The sequence below is a fragment of the Glycine soja genome, chromosome 10, assembly GCF_004193775.1.
Source record: "Glycine soja cultivar W05 chromosome 10, ASM419377v2, whole genome shotgun sequence".
NCBI classification, from domain to species: domain Eukaryota; kingdom Viridiplantae; phylum Streptophyta; class Magnoliopsida; order Fabales; family Fabaceae; genus Glycine; species Glycine soja.
The window spans coordinates 48814200-48831522 of record NC_041011.1 but is presented as its reverse complement, the minus strand read 5'-3'; the positions used below and the strand labels follow the sequence as shown (position 1 = coordinate 48831522).

The following is a 17323-nucleotide window of genomic DNA, read 5'->3' as shown; positions in this document are numbered from 1 at the left end:
TTAAAATATTTTAAATCTACTATCTTCCTCTTCAAATTTTGCTAATGTTGAAAGAGAGAAAAAATTGGATAATAAAAGATTTTGGTTTTCTTAATTTTTTTTCACTCCTAAAATTTGAATCAAGAAAATTTAGAAAATCCTCCCTTTTACCTTTCTCCGTTCTCCTCCGAACCAAACGTTACAAATAAATTACTATCAAACTACATTCGTAGACGCTACCATAAGGCAAGTAACATGTGTGGGTGAAAGGAATTTTTGAAGACTTTTTCTATTTAGTTGACCTTTCAATTTGGATATGGACTCTGGAGAGAATCCTCTGCACTTACAATTTTGACTGTAGAAAATCTTAGTCTTACAAAATATTTTGTTTTAAAATTAAAATTAGTATGTTAACCTTAGCGTTTGTAAGTGTCGTATTGGCAGGTAAGAAATGGTTTGTAAATATATAATATATGAGGTGAATTTTTTTCGATAAATGAATATATGATGTGATTTGTTGTTAATTAAATTTTATAAATATGTAAATAATTTAACATGTAAAACAGAATGATTAAAAAAATTATTATTTTTAACCAAAATGATTGTATCATTATGGTACTGTTATCATAATCATACTGATTTGATGTGATTTCTCTTTAAAAAAAAGTAAATAGATAAATCATATGATAAGTAAAAAATAAACTACATGTCTACAGGAATCCAACTCCAGTTTCCATTATTTCAGGCTTTCAGCCTCACAATTTCATTTTACTATGGTTTTTTTTTTTTTTTTTTTTTGCACACCGAAACAGTGCAAATATGAGTCCTCAATTGACGCTGCCGGGTTTTTTTGTTATTATTTTTTTTCCTAGGACGCATACAGATAATATTGATTCCAATTTTTTTTACTAACAAACACACCTTAAGGACATATTTTAGAGTTTAACCACACTTAAAATAATCAAATCTAGATTTTTTTTTCACAAACTAAACATGTGATATTGAATGAGCTGCACCTATTAAATATATGGACTCCATTTTGAAAAATAATTTTTTTGAAAAAGACGGGATTGAAAAAATTGATAATAAAATAAAATAAATATATTATAGCCAAAATAATAAAATCTTATCTTCACATTATTAAAGTAAGAAACAAAAGCAAAATTGTCCAACGGCGAAAAAGGTTATTTTGGTAAAAAAAGAAAATATTGGGGTGCAATTGAGGGGTTTATAAATCGCGTAGGCACTAAGCACAGGGTTGCAAAAATCCGATCAGAAGACAGGTTCAAACCGGAGCAAAAAAACTTGTTACGATGGTTTCTTCCGACAAGGTATTATTAATCCAACTCTCTTGTTTGTTTCCTGTGACAAACTTTTTCTCTCTTTTCCTTTGTTAATCAGCAAATTCTACCTTTTACCTTAAAGAAATTATTTCTTCTCTTAGCTCCGCTTCGACAATTTATTGTAGATTTCATCCTGAATAATTATGTTAATGATCGTAGCCTGTTATTTGAATTCAACTTGGCTATTTGTTTCTGTTTGTGGGTATTTTTATGTTTTTATGTGGAATTCTTGATAGTTTCGTGATTTGTTACCAAGAAATTTGTGGAAAGAACAGGCTCCATGTTACCCGTAAAATTCCTAGGAGTTTTGAGATGGAATCCTTGAAGTAACGAGTTAATTATACTGACACATCATGAAGTTTCGTCAAATTTCTCTCAGATACCACTCCTTTTTAAATCTACTCCTACGCTAACTCTCCTTAATTGTTTGAAAAATATAACACCATGTATCTCTATGCTGACTATCATTGTTCCTACTCCTGGAGATTTTACTTTTTGTCTCATACGGTATTATAGCATTGGTCTGGTGATATTTCTCAAGCCAGTTATCTATTTGAAACAGATTATTTGCTTTCCAATTACTAGTATATATTTGATCATGTGCTCAAACTATGTCAAATCAGTTAGATGTGTACTGGTGCTGCTACTTTTTCAGTTGTTTAGAGGTTATATGAATTCTTCATTAAGAAATCCCAAGAAATAAGAGGATCTTATTTTTTTTTTAATCAAACGTCATTTTTTCATAGGATCCACGAGAGGAAGTCCTTCAAGCATGGTACATGGATGATAGTGATGAAGATCAAAGACTCCCCCACCACAAAGAACCCAAGGAGTTTGTCTCGTTGGACCAACTTGCTGGTAAGCTTCTTGCTGCATCTATCAGTTGTATTTATGTGCAGATTAAGGGCTTTACACTAACATCTGATCTTTGGCTGGTGTTAAATTGTAGAACTTGGAGTCCTTAGCTGGAAATTAGATGCTGATAACCATGAAAATGATCCAGAGCTGAAAAAGATTCGTGAAGAGCGTGGCTACACCTACATGGTTTGTAATACTAATGTTTCATTATAATGGTTTAGAATTAACTTTCCTTTTGCTCAATATTAATGAATATATGTAGAGAAATATCGACCACATGCAAAAGAGTCACTATAATTTTGATTATTATGTCTAACATTGTGCACTATTTATGCATCTTGGCATTCTGGCTATGTTTATGTTTTTTAATAATTTAACCTGAGTCACCTTTTTCTTCAGGATGTTTGTGAGGTCTGCCCTGAAAAGTTGCCAAATTATGAGCAGAAAATCAAAAGCTTCTTTGAAGAACATCTTCACACTGATGAGGAGATCCGCTTTTGTGCTGCTGGAAGTGGTACAAACTAATTTTCTGCTTTACTTTGATTTTCTTGCCACCTTGCCTACCATGTTAAGTTGCTAAATATATCCTGTTTGTCTTTAGGCTATTTTGATGTTAGGGATTGCAATGATGCTTGGATTCGAGTGTGGGTCAAGAAAGGAGGAATGATCATCTTACCTGCTGGAATTTATCATCGCTTTACGCTAGATGAGAGCAACTACATTAAGGTATTGGTTGCATATTTACAAGTAGTACCTGCACTGCTACTTTTGTCTGTTGCTAATAGAAAAACATTATATCCTTGTACTTCTATTCCTCTGGCCCATTGTTTGGGAACTTGATGTTTTGAAGTTGGTTCTCAGAATACTTATTACATTATTGACTTTGTCCCGTGCCCTTTTTTTCAATGCCTTTTGTGAGTCTTGTTTTTGTATATTTTTTAAAGAAAAGCACATGATTGCAAAAATTTGGTTAGTTGTATTCTCGTAGATATGTTAAAATGAAGGTGGAACTTGTGTGGCTGCTACCATGAATTCGTAGTTTAGCATATCACATTGCGTGATAGCAGCCAAATAGTGGCAGATAGCCCTGCTGTTTCCATTCACGCTCAACCCTCCATTTTGTGGCCAAACCTTGATATATCCAACTCATATTCCAGCCAAATCCACCTCCAACATCTTTTGTAGTTTAAAAAATAGTAGAGATAACAGGGCATTGCTCTACTATCACACTTCATAGTTCATTAGGGTGAGCAAAAGGTTCCAATCTTGTGTAGGGTTTGGAGAGGGTATATTTTCATGCCTTTACCCAAGGCAAGTGGAGAGGTTGAGCCCATGCCCTCTGGGTCATAAGGTAGCAACCTTATTGTTGCACTTGCACCCTTACATTCAACTAATTTTTCTGTCACAACTCACTATAAATCCCATCTTATTATTTATCTCCTAGCCTTCATTTTTATGCTCTTATTTTTAAGTATAGCTTAATTTAATGGTGAATGTGTGTTAATTAGACTATGACTTTTTTGTTATTAATCACGGATATATATTTTTTGGATAAATTGTTATCTTGTATTTATAATTTTCATTATACTGGCTATAGTGGTTTTGGAGTGGGTCGCTCTGTGTTGCTATCTAGGATTGATGAATATGGTGAACTTGAGATATGACATCTTGCAATCTTATTTTATTGATGCATTTTCATCCTTTTTTTTATATTAATTCTTTTATTAGTTTAGTCTACATTGTAAACGCTTACACGATTATGATGTGCAGGCTTTGCGTTTTTTTGTTGGTGAGCCAGTTTGGACTCCACACAATCGTCCAAATGACCATCTCCCTGCAAGGTGTGAGTTAATAAATTCTATTGTCTTAGACAGTCACTCAATCAGAGACTCAGAGGCTTTTCTTTCAATCCTCATAATATGATTTCTATGTGCAGACAACAATATGTCAAGGATTTCGTGGAAAAGGATGTTGGCAACCATGCTGTTGATGCCGCCGCGTAAGATCTGGTTCCGCCTAATCGTAGTACGTGGGACTGAGACTTTGTGTTGCTAAAGTAAGGTTTGAACAAAAGAAAATAATGGTGCCTTTAAATAAAGGGTCCCAGCTTTTTATGCTATGGTTTTTGTGTAGGTGACCCTTTAAGCCTTTTACCCACGCCTGTGTTTTTGTGTAGGTGACCCTTTGAAAGATAGCCATAATATTATAACTACATATTCATCTAAGTTATAGTACATTTTAAGCTATGTCATAAATTTAGTTGATTTGTAAAATTATGCTATCAAGTACTATCTTTACTCTTATTTATAAGATTCAATTAACTGATTTATCAAAATTAAAAAAAAAAAGTAGTTAATGTAGTTGATAAAAATAAATTTGTTTTAAATTTATATATTTTTTCAAAAATATCATCATCATTAATGTTTCTCTCTTTTCTAAATGCATATTAATATAAAGCAATGTTATTTGTTACGAACAAAACACAGTATGGAACACACGAATTCATAACGTGGACCAATATCTTTTTTTAATATAATTTAAATTAAAAATTAAAAAAACTATAAAACTTGCTTTGGTGCAAAACAAAGAATTCATGCATCTTTACAAAAAGCATTTGTGCAAATAAGCATTTTCCATTAATATAGCATCTCTTATTTAATTAGGGATATTTTTAGTCTTCAAAATAATTAATGCATGAAACAATATAGGTTGAGTCTTGTATAAATGAATGAACAAGTTTAAAAAGTTGAATCTTATAGAAACAAAGGTAATATTATTTTAGATTAATTACATTTTTAGTGATAACTTTTGAAGGAATATTACATTCACTTTTTTTTTCTTTTAAATTTCATAGAAATTTGTGAGAAAATTATTCTCTTGCTAATTTGCTATATATTTGTGGGAGAATAACTCTCCTGATACATGGCTCTTATCGAGTAAGGGAGAACTCTAGAAATTTGAAGGAGGGAAGGAAATAGAAACTAAATTCTGAATTCATTCTTCTCTACTCCTCAAAGCAATACAATAGGTTTATATAAACCACAGATTACCCACACCTAGCTGCTACATACACACCTAACAACAAGCCGAAAGGCCAAACCAGATTCCTAACAATTCCTAAAAAAAACCCATTCTATAACCTATTTCCTATTTTTAATAAAAGAAACTAATAACATTTCTTTTGGACTGCCAATAGGAATTGGGCCGTAACATCTCCCTTTACCTTAAAATTCCATTTTTCTAAACTTCATGGAGAATTTGTGTGGGACTTATCTCCTCGCTAAATTGTGATGAAGTTATGAATTCTCTTGCTGGATTAAAATTTCATTTTTCTATACCGCACAAAAGTTTTGCAAGAGATTTACGAGATATTTGTAAGGGAATAACTCCCTCATTAAACAATTGACTGCTTTTGCGAGGGAACATAATTTAGTTGTTATTTCCTTACTAATTAGCGAGACATTAGTAAAAAAATATGTTCCCCTGCTATTTTTCTTTGCTAATAACCCACGATTTTTTTTGTAATGTGCATAACATGAGAGTAAGGATAAAAGAGGAATTTTTTTATCTATAACTTAGTGATTCACGAGATATAACTTAAACTAAATTAAAATATATAATAAATTAATATAAAGGATAAGTTTATTATATCTTATTAATTCATTATATAATATAAATTAAAACAAAATAAAGTAATTTATGCTATTTTCTTCATCTTCAGCTTCAAACTTAATCTTTTAGTTAAGTCAATTCATAGCTAGTCCAAGGAAAACAATGTGTAGGATGAAATGATGAATTTTCTATTTGTTTGATGCCAGTTCTTAGAAAACTACGTGTTCTGTGAGTGAGATCAGTGGTCTTATTTGCATGACAAAAAAGTACCCCTAATCAAGTTTTGCCTAATATTAGGCGCAATAATTTGATTCTAAAGTTGAATATAGATTTTAGACAGAGAAAATATTAAGTGCTCCAAAGAAAAACAGAAACAAAAGGCAAGATATATATGGGACCCTTGTCACTAAGCTTTCATTTTCTTTGGTGGTGTCGGGTATATTCGATGCCGTTCTAGTTCTACACTCATCTCTAATCTCTAATATTATCATTATAGCACTAAAATATTGGTCGAGTGCTTACACGTGTCTGTCAATTTCTGATGCAAACAAATCTGGCCAGGTGTCTCGCGTCAAGCTCCTTTACCACTAAAAAACCTACATTTAAAGTCAAATTATGAAGATTTTTCTCACCTCGATTATTATTTATTTACTTGATAACAACTACGTGTAAAGCTTAATACCTTAGATTTGACTTATAATTTTCCCCTCAAATTTTATATATTAAATATAACGTTCAAAGTTTATTTTTAACTACTTTTTTTTTTTTTAACAAATTCTCATTCAAATAAATTTTTTGTCTTAATAATTTAGTATTTAATATACATTTTATGTTAAATAATCAAATGAAAATAAAAAATATATATTTTGCATTAATAACGATGATTTAATCTTGAAAACTAAAGTTAGGTACACGGTAAATATAAAATAATAACAAATAATTATCACTCTCTAATTAAATGTATTAAATAAAAATATTACTTCCTGGGAAATATATGTCTATGTTAATATTTAAATAATTTAATCTATCATTAGATTTGAGCTTATTTGTTTAATGAAAAATGAGCATGTTTGAACAATCAATGAGTTTTAATATATATACAATGCAATCATACTTATCAATAATTTATTAATAAACGTCGATTAGCAAGAATTAAATCTTTTCTCGAGAAAAAAAAAGAAGCAAGAATTAAATCATTAGCTTTTAAACAATTAAGGAAAATGTTAATAACATATTTTTTATTATACTTTTTTAATATTCTTTTTATTATTAATGAAAATTATGAAAACTCATTAAATATGTAGGTTTTATTTTTATGTAACTAGTCTCATATTTTTTTTATGAATTCCGATAAATTTTAATTAATAATAAATAATATATTAAAAATTGTTTAAAGATACCATTATCATTTCTCTTTTAAATTTAAGACAAATATTAGGACACTAGTTAGTTAAAGAGTTAAAATATATATATTTTTTAAAACAGTGTCATTAATGCACTTCTGCCAAAAATGTACTTCTATGATTTTTCAATACATCCCAATATAATTTTCAATATAAAAAAGCATTTTATTGATTTCTCAATTGGCTCATTTAGAAACTAAGCAACACGATCATTTAATTAATATCCTTTAGTTAAATTTATTATCATATGACATGAAAATATATTGAAGCTATTTTGCTTACAATATATTGGAGGTTGGCAGCTTGTTCTTTTGCATAAGGATAAAAAGAAAGCCTTCAGATTCTTTTTTTAGATTATCTTCTACTTTCTTTGATGGATCTCATGCCACAGTAACATCTTGTGGGTTTGAATATTTTTCTTTTGACCTTTTTGGACCTGACAACTCTGTATATTAATTCAGATCATGACGGTTGCTATAAATCGATGCCCACCAAACTTCATTTAAAAGAGAATAAAAAAAGGTTAAAGATGCTTAGATTGAAAGAAAGAATAATAAACAAACATGGCAAAATTAATTCGTTCCTCACTCCTCAGTTAACTGTACTGTGTTGTGTTAGGTATTACTCTCAATATACAATTAGGAAAATTTTGTCGGAAACCTAATATACTATCTAATATTGAGAAAGTAAAAAATAAAAAAATAATATAAATATAATAAAATTTATGAAATGATAAAAAAATAAAGATAAGAAAATATATATTAGTGAGATATATAATATTATGAGTGATTCATACATATATCACTACTCTATATAATATACACCTCATGAAAAGTTTGAAATCGTTAGTTTCTTTTAAATCCAGCTAAGCTAGAAGTTTCACCACTTATTCTGCAAGAAACCTACCCAAGGAAACATAAAATAGAAGACTACTTATCCAACTCTGATTATAATATAGACTCCTTTTGATCAACAGTAGATATTGGAGGTGAGTTTGGTGGCGTAAGAGAAAAAAATGAAAGGAAATTGAAAAAAAATATATTTGAATTAAAATTAAAAAAATATGAAATTCACATTATTTTTTGAAAAATTATTCATGAATAATAAATTTTTTCACACAACCAAACCAAGGCTTAATTTTGTGTGCGTGTTTAATATTAGTTTGAGAAAGAGACAGCAAGAGGATAAATTCTTTCATATTTCTAGAAGAACTTTAAAAAATAAGATAAAAGTCAATAGTAAAAAGGATTTTTTTTTTTCAGAATAAGTACAGTTTAATGGCGATTATTTTTTAAAAAAATCCTTAAAATAAATTTTCATAAAAATTGAAATTAATTCAAATAATATAAGTTAATTGAAACACATTAAATAAGTGTCAATGATTGAGTAGTTATAAAACTCACATATTAATTTTTTTAAAAATTAATTAAATATTTTTAATCCATAAATTACTCTGAATTTCCACTTTTCTTTTATCGAAAATTATATATATATAATCCCAAGAGATATTGGAGGCGGAGCAACCCCGTGACTATGTGTGTGTCATGATGCAATATTAATATAATAAAATAATAGATGTAAAACTGTTTTAGATGAATTTATAGAATAAAATAATATTGTGTGCCTAGATATTAATTTTGACAACCTTGAGTAGCTGATCTCCACCTACTCCATCATCTTTAGTTCGCCGATTCTACACGTCTCCAAATGGACCAAATCTCCGTCACTATGTCTCTATGCTAATTCATGGACATGCTAGGTCCTTTTTTTTTTTTTAAAAGGAATATTTTATGCATTTTATCTATGAAGATTTTATTGCATTTTCAAAGCTTATTTTATTTTAGACTTAGAGGCCTAAGGTTTTGGTATACTTGTACCAGCTAGTTTTATAAAATTGTCATTATTTCTTTTGCATAAAAGTATATGAGAATATTCTTTATGTGACAAATGAACAATTTTTAAATAAATATCATAAAGTTATTAATTATTTTCTTACAAATTTTTGACATCCTTTTAGTATTAACATCACTTCTTAGTTGAGTAATGAGAGCACGTCCCATTTCAAAAGTGCTTCTATGGACTTAATTTTTTATATTCGCATTATAAAAGCCATTCGGCTGCCCCACAATGCAAAAAGTATTTAGATTAATTTATTATAATACATTATATATAAATTAAAAACTCAAAAGTATTTTATATAAAAATATCGAATGTATACCCGACTCGAGCGAGAGGAAATTATGTATACAAGGGCATGGGCTATGGTGGTCAAGGAATTTTCTTTGTGCTTGGTGGTAAAAAAACACAAAAATGAACAATGACCTTGATCCTTAGATACATAAATTTAATATTGAACGTGTAGATAACATCTTCGGAACCTTATTAAACAGTTTAATGTTTTATAATCGTGGTTAGGTATTTGACATGTTTGTTCCTACATTATTAATAGCCCTTGATTTAGAGAACAAAAATATCTAAAGCATGGTGGACTACTCGTCTTCAAATCTGAATAAACTAGTTTTCTTTGGGATCTCCTTGATTTATGATAAACATTAAAATGAAGGTGGAGATGTTTCATGCGGGAGGATGTATGATAAAGCTATGCACCTTCATGAATCCAATGACTATTAATTATTGTGCATGATAGACCATCATCCGTAAAAGTCATCACAACATGATTTATTTAAATAAATAATTTAATCAAAATTCATATATAACCTTTATTACAAGGTCATATTTATTCACCAAAAAAAAACTGGACCACTGTAGCATTGGCCTGCATACACATTCTGAAACGTCGCTGCTTTCTTGATGAGTGAATTTTTTTGGGCTCTAAATATGACACCCTATGTCTCTATCAATGATCAAATGACACGTTTTTGGGGTCACTTTCATTGGCAAAGAATGGACAAGAGCATAAGAAATATTCGTAAAAGGAAAAAAATTAAATGTCTTATCGCAAAGATATGCTTGTTTACTATATATTCCTGAAAATACCTTTTCGTTTTCTAAAATTTGAATAATAATCTTTTCATATTTTCTATTTCTTCAAAATAGAATTTAATGATTATATGTTATCAATATAATTTATTTTATATTATCAATTAATTAAAAATCATTCTTGATATGATATTTAAAATAATTATTATAAAAATTATTAAACATTAACATATGTAATAGTCTATAATTATAAAATTATTTTATATTATTAGTACATAAATTATATTTTCTTAAACATATATACACCCAGAGAAAGATTAAAAGAGATGAAAGATAAATAAATCAAAACCTGAAATATTTTTGGATAACCTTGTTTTTTATTCATTTTTTAGTTCTTTCTTCTTAAATCTGCAAAACTAAACAGACAGTTAAAGGGGTTTACAGCCAGAAAAAAATTACAGAAAGATAAAATGAAATAAAAGATAAGTGATTATATAATTAATGTGATTTGAGAAAAATAATAAAAGGTGTAAAAAGTGTTAGTGTGTTACTGCTGTTTTAGTTGAATAGGAAATTCATTTATATTACTCTTGTATATGTGCTACAATGGCACAGCAAACTGGAACTGTAATTCCTCCACTAGCAGACCTACACCTGACAAACCACACAGAAGAGGAAATTAAAGGAAAGGAACAACCATAATCAGATGGAAGATGACCAAAAAGGACATAATAAAATAAAACAAATTACTTGTATAAACTAAACTAATAACATATTTAAATACCCTTTAAAATTATGGTACATATCTCAAAACTATGATGTTATCATAATTTTCTTAAAAGTAATCATATGTTGTTTTACATTGACAATATTTTTATAATTAATTTTGATTCGCGTTACTGTCACCCAAACATGTTACAAATTGCTCTGGTAACTTCTTGGTTCTCTTAGCACATGCCGTGTTACCCCGCTTTTCATTACCCTAGCCGTTGAAAAAAAACCAAAGCCAACCAAAAAGGAATTACTATTCTAATATACAAATATCTTATCCTTCTTTTACTATTATATTGTTTCGGTGACTGCAAACAAAATTAAATACAACGCAACGACTTTCACAAAGGAGAAAAAACACACATAATGGAGGAAAATATCTGATTGACATGTTTGATTTCTCTTACCTAATTACCTTCTCCATTAGGCATATGACCCCTAATAATATCAGCCCAAAAAAGAAAAAGCAAAAAGGGAAAAGAACACTGGCATCAACAACAACCATTTATATAATATACAAAACTCATGTTGCAAATGCTTCTGGTTCCTCCACGTCGCTCTACTCCAAAAGTTTCCTTCCCCATCATCATACCATAACATTATACAACAAGTCCACATTCACCGCTCCACCCTCTTCTCTCTCTCCCTTCTATTCTAAGTTATTGTGCTATGAGCTTTAGAGAAACAAAACATCTGATCTTTCTTTTCACTTTGTCATTATTCAAAACCCATCTGGCAAATTCTTCTGTGGATAGTTTAACTTCACTGCATTGGCTGCTTCCATAGCTTTTTTTATTTTTATTTTTTATCTCAAACACCTATTCTCTTTTTAGTAAATCTTATTTGAGACTCAATCAAACACTAAATGCAAACATCTCTCTTAAAAGAGATTTGAATCTTGATTCACTAGGTTATCAGAAAGTAACATTTTCTACTAGACTTAATCTTATTGATTGCTACTTCCATATAGCTAGCTGCTGAGAGAGCCTCGTCACAAGGTCGGTCAAAGTCAAAGGCAAGCCAATCATCTTGTTTCACAGGAAGGATTAAGAAGGGTACCTAGATCAAATTAAGCTAGAGATATATATATACATTCAAATATGAATCCTCATGGTCTAGTGAAGGAAGAGTTTCTTGGAGAAAGTTCTTCCTTTTGTGGTGGCTATGATCCGCAGCCAATAATGGTTGTTCCCCAACCAATTGAGGGGCTTCATGAAACTGGTCCTCCACCATTCCTCACAAAAACATACGACATAGTTGATGACCCTTCCACGAACCATATAGTTTCCTGGAGCACAGGGAACAACAGCTTCGTTGTGTGGGATCCACAGGCCTTTTCGGTAACCCTTCTCCCCAAATTCTTCAAGCACAACAATTTCTCCAGTTTTGTCAGGCAACTCAACACCTATGTCAGTAACTTCTCTTTCTACTTCACAATCATACATAACATGATGCTAATTTATTTTATTCTTCTCCTACTGTGATGAGATGAAATGTTGTTGACATTATAGATTGTATATTTAGATTCAATGATATCTAACCTTAATTATTTTCTTAATTTGAAGTTCATGAATTAATTTGTCAGTATTAATTATTCTATCTTCATTTATCATATTTGGTTTGGTATATATTGGTAGGTTTGATTGGCCCCGGTTTCTTTCGTTTATTAGGTTCCGCACTTTCCCTATTTTGTTTCTTGAAAAGGAAAAAGCTAGCAGAAAAGTTAGTATTGATTAATTTGCACCTTTAATCTGCAGTGATGTTGTTATATTTTTATATATTTAAGGCTTGATAAACTTACCACTTATATCTAGCTAGGTGCTTTAGCTAGGTACGTAAGAGTTTTATCATATGCTGTATTTGTCAAACCATTATTATCAGTGATATTTTATATATAGATTTGAAAATGAAGAAGGAAATTTGATCGATGACATGACTGTAGGGGTTTAAAAAGGTTGATCCAGATAAGTGGGAGTTTGCTAATGAGATGTTTCTTAGAGGGCAAAGGATTCTTCTGAAGAACATTAGAAGGAGGAAAGCAAATCATCATCAATCCCATCAGCACGCGATGCAGCAAGGTGTAGAAGAGCCTTTTGTTGAGGTGGGGCAGTTTGAATTAGATGGAGAAATTGATCGGTTAAGGCGAGACAGGCAAGTTCTTATGGTGGAGTTGGTGAAGCTCAGACAACAGCAACAAAGTACCAAATCTCACCTCCAAGAAATGGAAGGAAGGATCAAAATGACTGAACAGAAACAGAAACAAATGATGAATTTCTTGGCCAGGGCAATGCAGAATCCAAATTTCGTGCAACAATTGGCTCAGCAAAAGGAGTGGAGAAAGGAGCTTGAGGAAGTTTTTTCCAACAAGAAGAGGAGGCCTATTGATCAAGGGCCTAATGTTGTTGAAGTTGCCGATGACGATGATGAGTTATTAGGTTGTGCTGAAGAGTGTTCAGATTTCGTTAAACTTGAACCGCAGGAATATTACAGTGATGACAAGGTATTAGAGTTTGAGGTACCTGACTTGGACCTTGCTTTGAATCTCGATGAGGAGAATATTGAAAGCCAGAAGAGAATAATGGAGGAAGAACATGTTCAACTAGAAAATAGTAGAGAGAGATATATTGATGAAGTGTTTTGGCAAGATTTGCTCAATGAGGGTATAGAAGATCAAGGTGTACTAGGTGTTGAAGATGTAGATGTATTGGCCAAGCAACTAGGTTATTTGGCCTAAATAGGAGATTATCAAGGCTGTATTTTCTATTATTCATTGAACTAGCTGGGTGACAGTATCTCCTTATAATTCCTTAGATGTATACTTTCTGACCAGTTTTTGTGTAGCCAGACTCAATTTCTTGGCCCAAATTTAAAGCACGTGGTTATCAAGAAATTAATGGAGTGGTTGTTCTCCGTGCTCGATGTCTCAATTAGAGTCTATTTCAAAGTTAACTTTATATCCGAATTTCAAGGTAATATATCTCATGATCATGAAAATTCTAGTTTGTTGCAATGAGTTGTGGAGGAACGTACTCTTGTTTAGCTAAGATTATTACATGCAATTAATTTGTGATTTCAACTTCAAGATGTCACGCCATCTTTTAGAAGGGTTTCTGGTACCATGCATGCAGTACACTGGAGAGGGACACATCTGGGATTATATCGTAACTAGCTGACAGTAATAATGTATACATACCTGCAATTTTTTGGGGGTGAATATATATATTTTTCATTTTGTATTCTTCATGAGGAATTGGCTTTTAATCATTTTTCAAGATAATGATGCTGATGCACTAGTGTATTTGTTAGTGATAGCGTTTCTCGAAACATCAACTTTAGAAATAATCTTGAGTATATTTATTATCAATTTTTGTGTCTATTTATTCATGTTGTCATTGAAGTTAATTAGTCAAAACTCGGCTGAAAGTAGGTGCGCTGTTGAAAAAATTAGGTACACTGTTATATCTGACTTTTACTAATATTTTTTATCTAATATTTAATAAAAATATTATTAAAAGTTTTGTTCATATTCAAAAAATATTATCAAATAAATAAATATTATTAATATATTTTTGTGATATTTTATTAAATATTAAATATAATTTATGTTATTAAAGTTTTAAAATATCATTAAAAAACTTTAATAATACGAGTTATACATAACATTTCATAAATATTATAAAAATATATTAGTAACATTTATTTATAATTTTGTGATATTTTTTAAATATATTTAAAAGTTTTTAATAACATTCTCATTAAGAATTAAATAAAAAAAATTGTTGTCATGCATGTCAGTCTTATGCGTACCAACAGTGAGCATATGTAACAAGAGTCATAGCAACAATACATGCTGGTGAAATTTTCTTTGAAGAAAGAATTGGCAATGTTTTATTTCCTTTAATGTAAAAGACAAAGAAAAGGCCTTAAAATAATCGCTCCCTTGAGTTGCAGAAATTTTGATGATGCTGTTAAAGTGAGTTGGATCATAGGTTGCATCATCAATTGTCTGCCTAAGTGATAAGGTTGCACATGACATGCATGAGCAGTGTAGCTGGCAGGGCATGTGTATCTTTCTTTATCCTGGAATTTAATTCCTACTACTTAATGTGTGCTTCAAAGTCAATCCTAAAGTTTTTCACTAAATATATATATAAAAAAGCTTTTCTTCTCATTTTGGTCTTTCCTTTTGTCTTTTTTTTTTGTACGAAAACTTATGTCTATTACTACTATTTAGCATTTTTTTTAATCAGTAGTGTCATTTGTTTTGAAAAAATTGAGTACAAATGTGCACAAAAAAACCTTTAACCAATCAAAAGATAACATTATCAATCAAGTTAAGGACTAGACTTAATTAGCTGGAGAGAGAAAATTCAAACACCAATCCGTTTTTCTTACGAATTTCGTTTTGGTACTATTTAGCTTAAATTAATTTTTTATATTCCCTCCTTTTCTTATGACCCAGTCTTTTGAAGGCTATTAATTTTTTATGTTTTAAATTCCCTCCTTTTCATGTTACATGTTCTTATTTCTATGGATAAATATATATATATATATATATATATATATATATATATATATATATATATATATATATATATATATATATATATATATATATAAATGAACTTAATTAAATTAGAAATCACTCATGTACCTGGACGAGGGTATTGAGGTTTTTATGTTTTATTTCTAAATGTTGATTACGTTATCGCAAAGTGGTCTATATGAAGAAGTCCTTGGTGTCTCTTGATGGGGCTCCGCTTGAGGGGTCTATATGTACACAACTCACAAATGAAAAACTTACGCAGAAATGCAGTAAACGGAAATGAAATACATTTTTCTTTAACAAATCTATTTTTGTTTAATTATGTTACGATGTAGTTTATATTGGTTCACCCTTTCTGTAAAAAATAAATAAATATTGGTTCACGATTTCCATATTAATTTATCCATTGCAGCTTTTCTCGTAAGGACTTAGTCTTGGAAAACAAAAATATGAGGGAAGAGACAATGAAAATTAGCAATTGGATTCACTAACAATTTTCTCCAAAACCTGTCTATTTAGGAAACAAAGGCTAGCTAGTCCCAGAAGTTTCAAAATATATAGAAAGGTCAAGTATCTCTTATTATTAAATTGAAGTAGTTCTCCATACAAAAAATCCCGCCTTTTTTTGCATGTTAATTTCACGTAATTATCTACAATGTCCCACTTAATCTATCCAAAATGCATGCAAAAAAAAAAAACTTAATTATATAATCTCATGCTTCCTATCCCAATCACGCGTGCATAATAATTGAAGATTACAAGAAGATTTTTAGACCTCATACATTAAAGAGATAATGCACGCGTTTTTAATGCAAGTCCGAATGTCTTCTTTAATTAAAACTTCATTTGACATACAAATAGTTATAGCTTATGCTTGATAATTAGAAAACAATATTCTGTTCATGAGGCAAATGAGACACGTCAAATGATAAAAGATGAATTATTCATACTAAATTATGATTGGAGTTTAAATTTAGGAGCATAAATTATGAAGAATTATTCATGCTAAAATACAATTTATGTTTTTTTTAATATACTTATCTATTATTTATAGCAATTGCAATTTAAATTAAGGAGATTTTATTTTATTTTATTTATTTTCAAACCGCAATACAATTGGCAACTTACGAAATTATATTAAGAATAACTTCATACAAATTTATTTATTTAACCATCAATGCATCATACAGTTCATCCAACTAGTTAAAAACAAAATGTTGAACTTATATGAACTGCGATTATTTTTTCTTTTTCTGAAGCACATTTTTCTGACTGTCGTATGCATATGGTGCTCTTAGTGTACATACATGCAAGCTTCATATTTTTTAAAGGAAAAACTAAAAAGCTTACATAATGTATTAAATGTGATAATCATAACATTAATGGTAAAATTTAAAATATGAGATAGTTATCTAATTTTTATTGATCTTAAAGATTAAATTATTTAATTTCATTTTCACTTGGAGTCAATTAGCTATAGACAAATCCTTATATTGTTAGTCACTTATTCTCATTATACATGACCAAATACATGCGACAACATGACGAATTAAAGTAAGTATTATCAAAAGAAACTTTAATAATAAATTTTTTCATTAAAGAATAATGTTTTTATTTACCAAACCTAAGATATGAATAGGATACATTCCCATACCGATGTGCTAGATTAAGTAAGAATTGCTTATTTTTCTTTTAAATATTTTTTAAGTTTAAATATATTTTTAATACTTTAAATTTGAATCATTTTCTTTTGCATCCTTTAAATTTAGAATTGTTTTTTAGTCTTTAAAATTCAAAAAATATTTTTTCAGTCTTTCTATACCATACAAACTAAATATGAAATAAAATATTTACAATTTGTAATAATTTTT

At 29.6% G+C, this 17323-nt stretch overlaps 2 protein-coding genes across 2 annotated transcripts; both read left to right on the top strand.

Moving 5' to 3' along the window:
• Positions 1-1175: 1175 nt before the first annotated feature.
• On the top strand, positions 1176-4497 carry LOC114372097 (1,2-dihydroxy-3-keto-5-methylthiopentene dioxygenase 2-like). Its single transcript, XM_028329496.1, has 7 exons — positions 1176-1310; positions 2069-2180; positions 2272-2366; positions 2580-2694; positions 2782-2906; positions 3951-4021; positions 4117-4497. The coding sequence occupies exons 1-7, from the start codon at positions 1293-1295 to the stop codon at positions 4181-4183; spliced, it is 603 nt and encodes a 200-aa protein (XP_028185297.1). The 5' UTR covers positions 1176-1292; the 3' UTR covers positions 4184-4497.
• A 6950-nt stretch (positions 4498-11447) lies between these two features.
• On the top strand, positions 11448-13905 carry LOC114372096 (heat stress transcription factor A-6b-like). The gene is made up of 2 exons (XM_028329495.1): positions 11448-12315; positions 12849-13905. Exons 1-2 carry the CDS (start codon positions 12007-12009, stop codon positions 13638-13640), a joined length of 1101 nt encoding a protein of 366 aa, XP_028185296.1. The 5' UTR covers positions 11448-12006; the 3' UTR covers positions 13641-13905.
• The last annotated feature ends 3418 nt before the right edge of the window (positions 13906-17323 follow it).